Consider the following 10,268-nt stretch of genomic DNA (forward strand, 5'->3'; position numbering starts at 1 on the left):
TGGATCCATCCATGGATGGATGGATGGATGGATGGATGGATGGATGGATGGATGGATGGATCCATCCATGGATGGATGGCACCGCACCACCCTGACAAAATGAAGCTGTTTTGAGCATTAAATAAATGCATAATAAGTGCGACGGGTCAGCGGTGAAGCATAATAAATGCGACATTTGTTTTTTCCTCTTCATGATGCTTTTTGACTGATGTGACTTATACGCCGGAAAATATGTTATTTTGAAATGAGTTGCTACCGTCAAAATCAAAATTTCTTCAGTTTTGTTAAATCAAATGGTAACATGACCTAGTTTAAACATGTTAAACTATGTTCCACTGTAAAAAGTATGGGTTTATGAGATTTGCAAATCACTGCATTTTGTTTTAAATGACATTTTACACACAAACAATTATAGCTTCCGTACTGAGGTGGAAGTACGAGCACATTGTGAGTTTTCTTTTTTTAGTTTGTTCACATGCTTCTGCTGAAACTTCTGCTGCCTGATTTGGTAGAGAGGACGAGCGAGGGCAAAAGAAGACATGATGATGCAAATCACATTTCTTTAATTCGCTGACGTCGTTTCATCAGAGCAGCTCGTGCTTCTTTAATTAAATTCTTAAAATAATTTTAACTGTGTGGCTGTAACTTTAGAGTTGAAGCTGAGCATTTCCTGTTCATTTAAACCATCGAGTCAAGATAAAACTAGTACTTGTCTTTACACAGCTGAATAACTGAGTGAAACTCAAAAGAGGGGAGAGGATAGTTCACATGGGACACTGTGGAAGTTTAGACTACACAAAAATTGGCAGCGGCAGACAGGAACAGAGAAAAATGGCAGAGAGACTCATCTTTTTTAGAAGAATCAGTGTCTGTGTTTATTGTGCTGATAGCGACTGATTCCAGTGGGAGGAGAACGCCTCCTGGGAAACCACAGACCCATGAAGAAATTTAACGCCGACTGTGTAGCTCTTCTATGAAATGTACGTAATACTCCGAGACAGCAAATATGCTTTTCAGTAAAAAATAAAATAAGCGTGGCCACATGAACGTTTGCTATTCGACACACTTCAAAACACAATACTTTAAAGGGAAAGTGATTTATAGGACAATATATTTGAAAAAATAAACTATAATAAGAGCAACAAAGCAAAAGTTTGAAAAAAAAAGCTGTATTTTTCCTCCACATCAGTGTTTTAGCTCATTTGTTTCAGCATTGGTAAATGTGCTAAATATGTTTTAAAGGAATCCTCTAATAAAAACAAGATAACACAAACAAATAAATAAAACTTAAGTATTCCTTGAAGCCATGTGCATCATCCCACCTTGCAGGTCCAAGTTTTACAAACAAATCTTGCACAATCATTTAGCACTCAGAGTATGTGTTTTGAATCACTCTCAGATACTACCACCATTGATTTTAGCTCATTATCTAAATATTATTTAAAAAAATATTATTATTAAATAAATATTAATTAATCAATTAATTAATTAATTAATTAATTAATATTACTATTAATAAAACAATTCATTCAACCTTTATTTATACAGGCTAGTCTCACTGAACTACGAGGACTCATTTACAAGAGGGACCTGTTCCAGACTGAACATATAATGTACAGACAACAATAACAATAATAACAACAATAACAATAATAACAATAGACTACAGCAAAAATGCAATTAAAATAAGTGTATAAAACAATAAATCTGGGTGCCATAAAACAGGGTGAAATACTAAAAACAAGAACATATCTGCCTTAATTTTTCCATTGACATTATCAAATGAAATGATCAAATCATCAAATATTACCAAATATTATCATTATTGATGGAGTTATAGACAAATTTGTGTTTGAAAAGTTTGACCAGCTGTGGCAGCCATCTTAAATCAGATGAACTTCAGAAGTTAATCAGCTATAGATACACATGCTACAATTACTTTCTGAGATATTCATTGTGGTCCATATACTGTTAATAAAACATTTTGAACAACACACACACACACACACACACACACACACACATGAACGGAATTACAGGCAAAACCTGAATGCCAACTTTTAATGATTTTAGATCATAAATCATTATTAATATTTCTAAAAGTTGATCACAAACTAAAGTTTTTTTTATAATAAGAGGGCAAGAAAATCAGTACATATTCTCTTTAAATATGATTTTTTTTTTTTTTTATTGTTTCTGAATTTCTTTAAAGGGCGTCTGTAAAACTGTTAAAATCCAGTCTGCAGAAAATCTGAGTGATCCGAGTTCAGAGAATCAGAGAGAAATTCTAAAGACGCAAAGAGCTAGTCCAACACGCCATATTTAACAACTTAAAACAACTTAACTCTTTTACATTTCATAGTGACAAAAGAATGCTACGCTGTGGGTTTGTTCACTGGATTATATTTGTGTGGGATAGTTATCTAGACAGGGTTGATTTAAAACACTCCAGTTTGCAAAACGTTTAATTCTGCATGTCCTGATGGATGTAGTCAAGGTAGATAAATCTAGCAAGGTTGAGTTAAGACCTCTGATGGATTCTTCTTTGTTGACAAGTTTCATCTTTTATCCAAAAGACTTCTTCAGTCTGAGGAGCTGCAACAAGTTCAGTCTTATAAGCAGCACCTTCTCATAGTGGATCAACCAGTTTGCTGATGACATTAGAACTAGCTGTTCACATGATCAAGGAGGACCATCAGCCTAACGATGGATTGTTACTGCCCTGATGGCCGCTTGCTATTCACAGAGGGCTGAGTGATACTAGCAATAACAGCATTGTAAGAGGGGGACAGTTGAACCCGGAGGCCTCCACCCCTGTTTAATGATGGACGATTTCTTTTCACAAAGATGGCCTCCTTTACTCCTCTCTCAAACCATCGTTCCTCTCTGTCCAGGATGTGAACATCTTCATCCCTGAAAGAGTGACCGCTGGCCTGGAGATGAGTGTAGACCGCAGAGTCCTGGCCTGATGATGATCTTCTGTGCTGGTCCATTCTTTTGGCCAGTGGCTGTTTAGTTTCCCTGATGCAAGACTGATCACCTTCCTGACACTGAACAGCATACACAATATTACTCTGTTTGTGCCGGGGGACTGGATCTTTGGGATGAACCAGTCTTTGCCATAATGTATTTTGGGGTTTAAAAGCCACTGGGACGTTATGTTTAGAAAATAAACGTCTCAGTTTCTCTGATACTCCCTCAACATATGGAATGACCACTGGTCTGGGTCTGGGTTCCTCCTTTTCACCTGATGGTTGACTGGAGTCCTGTTTGAGTTTCTTCTCTGCTTTCAGGAAGGTCCAGTTAGGATATCCACATTGCTCCAGGGCCTGTCTTGTGTGGGATTTCTCCTTCCCCCTGGCTCCTGTGGGGGCTGTGGGGACATTGTCAGACAGTCCAGATAACTCCTTACTTGTGCTCCAGAGGGTGATGAGAGTCAGACTGCAAATACTGGTCTGTGTGGGTGGGTTTGCGGTACACTTCAGTTTCCAAATGTCCTTCATCAGAGACCGAGACCGCACAGTCCAAGAAAACCAGCCTGCCATGTTTTACAGCTTCTCGTGTGAACTTGATATATTTATCCACAGAGTTGATGCGATCAGTGAAATGCTGAGACTTCCTGAGATTTAATTTTAACCCAGGTGTCATCAACATACCTGAACCAATGACTCGGTGGTGTCCCTGAAAAGGATGCCATGGCTCTCTTTTCTACCTCCTAAATTTTGCTTGAATTTGTTGCAGCTTCTCAGGCTGAAGAAGTCGTTTGGATAAAACACAAAACATTTCAACCACGAAGAATCTGTCCAGAGGGCCTGACTCAACATGGTTAGTTTCACACTGCATGCTTTGCAGCATATCATGTCCCAACACGGTTTGCCTTCTGTTACCCACAGTAAAGAGCTGTCTAATGGAAAGATGATGGTAAGTAACTTGATTTATTTTTTAAATTTAAATTATAAAATGGAAACATGTTTTTGTTTTGTTTTTTTCTTCCATGTTGCCGTCAGCTTGACTCTTATGAGATGTTCTCTAATTTTCAGATCATTCTGACCATTGTCTATTGCAGGTAAGATATTAACTTATAAAAAAAATTGAACTATTCCCTCAAAATGTAGCTTGAATTTTTACTAGAATCATTTATCATAACTGTTATTTATCATAACTGAAGTTTTTATCTTAACTGGATTATTTTGCTCACAAACACAAAACAGAGGCCATAATTTATTTAAGACGAAACATGTCTACATTAGGCAAACACTTTAATAAGGTTTAGTTTAATTTAAATGCCGCATCTCAAGTGATCTCTACCAGAGAAACTACCAGTAAATTTAATATAATAAAAACAGTTAAACTATTTCTCAGCAAAGGTTTGCACATTTTCTTTCACATATACGCATGAAAAGCTTCCAGTAAAAAACGCCTAAATGAATAAAATGTTCACATGATTTGTTTCATTACAGAGTAAGCTAAAGTAATGAAACAATGCCTCCATTATCAGTCAGAAAAATGCATTATATGTGGGAAGTGACACCAACTCAGATGTTTTATTAGTCAACAACCCACATTACTGAGGTGAAAACTTGCAATTTATTGGATGAGATAGTGCCAACACTTTTATGTTACTCATTTCCTTTAATGTTGGGCAGTTCTGTGCTGCAAATAAAAAAAATGTTTAAATAATTTCCTTATACACATGTCCCTCATAGAAACTTTGTATATTTCCTAATACAGGGGATCCCAACCCTGGTCCTTGAGGAACACCATCCTGCATGTTTTAGTTGTGTCCCTGCTCCAACACACCTGATTCAGTGATTTAATTACTTCCTCATGTTCTGCAGAAGCCATTTATTAAAATCAGGTGTGTCGGAGCAGAGAAACAACTAAAACATGCAGGATGGTGTTCCTCAGGGACCAGGGTTGGGAACCCCAACAAAAATATGTATCTATCAAAGGTCCAGCTATGTTGCATAATCCATCCATCCATTATCTTTACGCACGTCTTCCGGGGGTCGCCAGTGCCCATGTCCAACAATCACTGTGCGAGAGGCGGAGCACACCCTAGACAGGTCGCAAGTCCATCACAGGGCCACATAGAGACAAACGAGACAAACAGCCATTCACTCTCTCACTCACATCTAGGGACAATTTAGAATTACCAATCAGCCAAACATGTATGTTTTGGGTCTGTGGGAGGAAACCGGAGAGAAAATCCACGCATGCACGGAGAGAACATGCAAACTCCACTCAGAAAGGCCCCCGGACCAGGATATGAACCGTGGTAACCTGCTCACTGAGGCAGCAGCTCTCCCAGTTGTGCCACCGTGCTGCCCCATGTTGCATCATGAATTAAATATTTAGCAGCAGGAAAAATATAGGGAGTGGTGGCGCAGAGGTTAGAGAAGATGGGCCTGTGATCGGAAAGTTGCAGGTTCAACTCCCGGTACCATCAACATCAAAATGTGGGTGGAAAAGTTGAAACACCCGCACCTGCCTCCACCCTCATTTGCCCCACTCTGGGTCCCTGAGCAAGGCACTTAACCTCCACCATTAGCTCCCAAAAACAGGTCTCTATTGAAAATGAGTTTTCGTGACTCAATGAGACTACCTGTATAAATAAAGGGTAAATGAAAAGAAAAACCTTTTTGTTGTCTTTTTTATTGCAAAAGATGACCAACAAACAGTCCCCCCCCCCGTGTTCTCATACTTTCATACAACCATAGAATATTTAGCCTGTCTGATTCCAAGGAATTTAAACTTCTGGCCTGAGAACCGAGTTCTACTTCCTGTCCAGTAGCTAATAATAGCTAAATGGGTGACAGTAACAGCTCAAGGTTTTCTCTTAGCAGATTGATTATTCTGTGCTATTTTCCAACAAATTCTGCATCAGTGTTGATTCTCCATCTGCCTCCACTTGTGCTGAAAAACTCCCACACACCATTAACACTGACACGAGGCCCGTTAGAAGTCCAGAGCGGTCATCAGCAAAGAAACACATTTTAGAGCGTCTCACACTCGCTGCAGGACTCTCAGACAGTTTGTGTCGTGATGTCTGCAGACTCTGAGCTTCTTACCTCTGAACTTCTTTGGTGGGGTGTTGAGGTCCCCGGCACCAGGCTGGACGACGCAGCGGTCATCCACCAAGCTGTTAAAAATAAGGGCACATGAGAATATAATTAATTACAGGGTGCCAAACGCACGGGCAACAAAAACTACTGAATAAAAAGGAGAACAGTTGTTTGGGGTTTTTTTTAATAGAGATGATGTGACGGCGTTTAAAAGCCTCCACAGACGTATTTTGGTCTGCTGGAGCACATTTTACCTCCTGTCCAGTAAACCTCCACCTATCATTTAATCATTTACAAAGTTTGACCAAAACAGTTACAGCTGTGTGCTTTCTGATCATAAGATAATCTTCATTTAAAACCGGTTTGAGATCCAACATGTTATTAACTTTTATCAACTTTAATAACTCAGATGATCTTAGTCTTTAACGTTGACATGAAAGGCAGCTCTCAAAAAGCATTCCTTCAGGAAATACTAAATTTTTTACCATTTCAGGATTGTTGTTTTTTTTTTTTTGTAAATCAAGCTTTGTATTAATTCATAAAGTGACTCTTGAATTCCAGTTCCTGATAAGATTGAAATATCGACTCCCCAATTGAATCACCTATCATTTACTGCAGTGATCGACAGCCTTTTTTTTCCCTAAAGGCTCAGTTCAGATCTTACTTAAACTGGAGTTTTGTGAAGTTCGTTTCAGCAGTCAGTATCTTACCTGCAGTAGACAACAACCAGAATGACCTCGGTTTAAAAATCAGTCAGAATTTCTGAGAAATGTTACCATTTTAAAACAACTCCAGGCACAAACAAATATGGTTGTTCATCAGAAAATCATTTTATTTGATTATTTATTTTACACTGAAATTTGTATCTATAGTATTTCATATTTGCACCATTTAAAAGGGAATGTTCAGTCTTTTCTTGGTTGCTCATGCAAACACTTTTTTAAAGCGTTACACCATTGTCAAATACGCATTTTACACAAAATTACAAATAACCATAGAATTCTATGTGACTGTACTGTGATACCGCGAGTGATGTAAAGGTTTATAAAATACTGCTTGTACAAACTGATATGAAATTTTTGAGACTGGACTTGTTTTAATACGGCAGCGCTTTTGTTAAGGCCCCACCAGGACCAGCTATTAGCTCGTCCATCTGGTCAGAATAAAAGTTTAATTTCTCCAAACGGAGATAATTCAAAGAGCCATCTACAGCAGGTAAGACAACAACTGTTCATAACGTTTCCACAGCAGCCACCTTCTAAAAGTTGCTTTATTGCAGCATTTCTAACACGCTCTCAAACTGAATGAGGGTCTATTACTCAGAGCACCGTGGAACGTGGCAGGGCTGCGGATCAAAAGCCCTAATCTTCCTTCTTGTATCCACAAAAATAAAAAAATATATGCTGGTTGAATCACCAGTGGGCAGGCTGGAATTTAACGTGGCGAATTTAACTTTTACTGGCTCGTAACAACACTTGCTGGGACAGAAGCCAAATCCCACGTCTGTTTCAGTTCTTTTTTTTTTCAGCATAATGATCTAAAAAGTCATCCAACAGAACAATCTACACCTCAGTAAACAAAGCTCTGACTCACTGATTTAAAGTGAGATCGGGTGTGGAAGTGGACAGAACTCAACTGCGCGATGTACATAACTTGAGCAGCACCCAGGGGTGAGTTATTGGCAACTAATCTAGCAGCTCCACCTGTGAACAGACAGGATTTGTCCTGATGAAGGCTCCACAGTTTCAGTACTTTGTGCTGCTGCTCAGATGATGATGCTCAGAGAGTTTTCGCTCTTCTCAGTATTGTGTTTCCTCGAATGCAGACAATGTGGAGAATGCAGCCGAGTTGGTTTCATGTTAGGAGTGGCTGGCTTCTGGCCAAAACTCTCCTGACAATTTTTGTAAATGTGCGTGCTTTACAGTGCATTCTTAGCAGCGTAGGAAGTGCTGGACTTCAAGAAAGGCCACGGAGTCTTTATAATGGCTCGGTTTTTGCTGTGGGTCGTTCCATTTTCACGACTCGGCAGGAAGGAGGCCCAGGACGCTGAGCTGAAAGCTCTGATTCTATTACTGATGCTCGAAACAAAACTAACCTCCTGATACAGATTTATTGCACTGGGAATAAAACCAAACCTTAAAACAAACTTCTTATGAGCTGGTTAACTCTCAGAATAAAAATAAGGAGGGACAGAAAACAAATATAAATATTTACAGAGGTATTTTAACGATGAACAAAACACAACTTTATTGTTTGTTTGAAAAAAATAGCATGGACACGGTTTCTTGTTTGTCCCTGGAAAGAGCCACCATCGTGTTAGCGTTGAAAGTGCATTTATTGCTTATTTGATTTTTGTTGTGTGCTATTTTTTTAACATCACATGTTGTGAATGTTGTGCTTTTTTAATGGGCTTCAAAAACGTATTGTTTAATTTGTTTTCTTAAATTGTTTTAAGTTATTTAATTTCCAGTTTCTCTGCGACAGTGTGACTTAAATAATAATAATAATAACAATAATAATAATTCTGGATGGAAGGTGAAATGTTTCAGCACCAAAAAAAAAAAAAATGTCCAAATGACCTGACTGAAAATTGTTGGATTGTATATCTGGATTATTGAGCATGGACTTTGTTGATCATTATCAAATGTTGATTTAGATGTAGATGCCTTCAAATCCACACTGACAGTTCCACTTGTTGAGGCTCCTGGGGGCCCATTACTAAATTTTAGAATCCTTAATTGGCTTTCAACTATGGCCACGATAAATGTTGGGTGTTTTTGCTCTTGCTGTTGATCGACTGCTGCAAAGTTTTGCATCCACAGTAGCTACAGTGCTGTACATGTAAAGTTGAAGTGATGGAGTTAACATTTCAGTGCGCTCAGACTGTGTGGGTGAATTAGTTTATTTTACATGTGATTTTATTATGTGGATTACTCATAATCAAACATAATCAAGCCAAAGTTTAAGTTGCTTTCACAACTTTTCATTTGGAGTCTAAACAATAAAACTAGTTTTGTTTCCCAATGCTTCCAATGTAAAACTATCTTGTAAGCATCAAGTGGATTGGACATCTGCATCACGTGCAACACGTTCGTTAAATTTCACAATTATTTGACTCAGAGAAGAAGAAGAGACTTCTTTAGGACTAAATTTTATCAAAGGAGTGATTTAAAATATTGAACAGTTAATGCAAAAGAAGGCTTTGACACGTTCGAGAGACGTACCCCAAGGTACTGATGAAGCCATTGGTGGATCCCTCTGCATACAGGGAGCACACGTCCCCGATGTGTAAAAAACTGGACATCTTATCCGACATGTTTGGCACAAATGGAGAGCGCCTACAAAGGAGGGAGAGGGAGAAACATGATGAAAACTCAATTCATTTACTCTTCATGTGTCGTAGATAAGCCATAGTTTCACATCCCTCAAAAGTTGGAGAAACATCAAATTGACTACCATAATTATAATTTGCTATAGCTATAAAGTTAACTCGTACTCCAGTAGGAATGTAACGAACCTTGGTGTTATTTCTACCTGCGTAATATTACCTTAATTAGAAACAGCTTGTCCAAAAATAATCCAGGAAAACGTCTAGGCTGGATTATTGCAATGCTTTATTATTTGAATGTCCAACAACCTCTTAAAAAAGGTCTTCAGTTGATCTACAATAGTGCTGTTAGAGTTCTGATGAGAGTCAGGAGAGATGATTCTCCATCTTTAGCTTCAGTGGCAAATTCAGAAATGGAAAAACCGTCTTTCTAACATGAAACAAATTCTTAACAACCAGCTCCATCTTGGAGAAGTAGTTCCAAATTTTCCACTTGGCTTTCCCACTGCAGGTTTACTTGTGATTCCTATCGTTTCTAAAACAGGAGGCAGAGCTTTCGGTTATCAGGATCTTCTCTTGTGAAACCAACAAGTTTCTGCACTTTTAAGACAAGGCTCGAGTCTTTCTTTTTGATAAGTCCTAAAGTTAGTGTTGGATTGGGTTTCCTGACCTATTCCTTAGTCTGCCCGAGGGCAATCTGACCACATTTCATCATCCAGAGAGCTGGCTCAGTTCTGGGAGTGGAGCTGCAGTCTCAGAGGTGTCTGAGCAGAGGATGCTGAGGAAACTGCTCCAGATCCTGAACAACACGTCACACCTCCTGCATGACACCCTGGACTCTTACCGCAGCACCTTCAGTCGTAGACTGAGACCAC

At 38.8% G+C, this 10,268-nt stretch overlaps 1 protein-coding gene across 1 annotated transcript in view; it reads right to left on the minus strand.

Moving 5' to 3' along the window:
- The window catches only part of LOC119412846 (inositol 1,4,5-trisphosphate receptor type 1), a 130,162-nt gene extending 120,781 nt beyond the window's left edge, over positions 1–9,381 (minus strand). The window contains exons 1-2 of the mRNA XM_037679883.1: positions 9,290–9,381; positions 6,072–6,142 (exon numbers count right to left, since the gene is read on the minus strand). Coding sequence (XP_037535811.1) covers positions 6,072–6,142; positions 9,290–9,381 — 163 coding nt within the window. The remainder of the gene's footprint in view (positions 1–6,071; positions 6,143–9,289) is intronic.
- Positions 9,382–10,268: the final 887 nt, after the last annotated feature.

Source organism: Nematolebias whitei, chromosome 7 (assembly GCF_014905685.2).
Source record: "Nematolebias whitei isolate Nwh7 chromosome 7, NemWhi1, whole genome shotgun sequence".
Taxonomy (NCBI): Eukaryota; Metazoa; Chordata; class Actinopteri; order Cyprinodontiformes; family Rivulidae; genus Nematolebias; species Nematolebias whitei.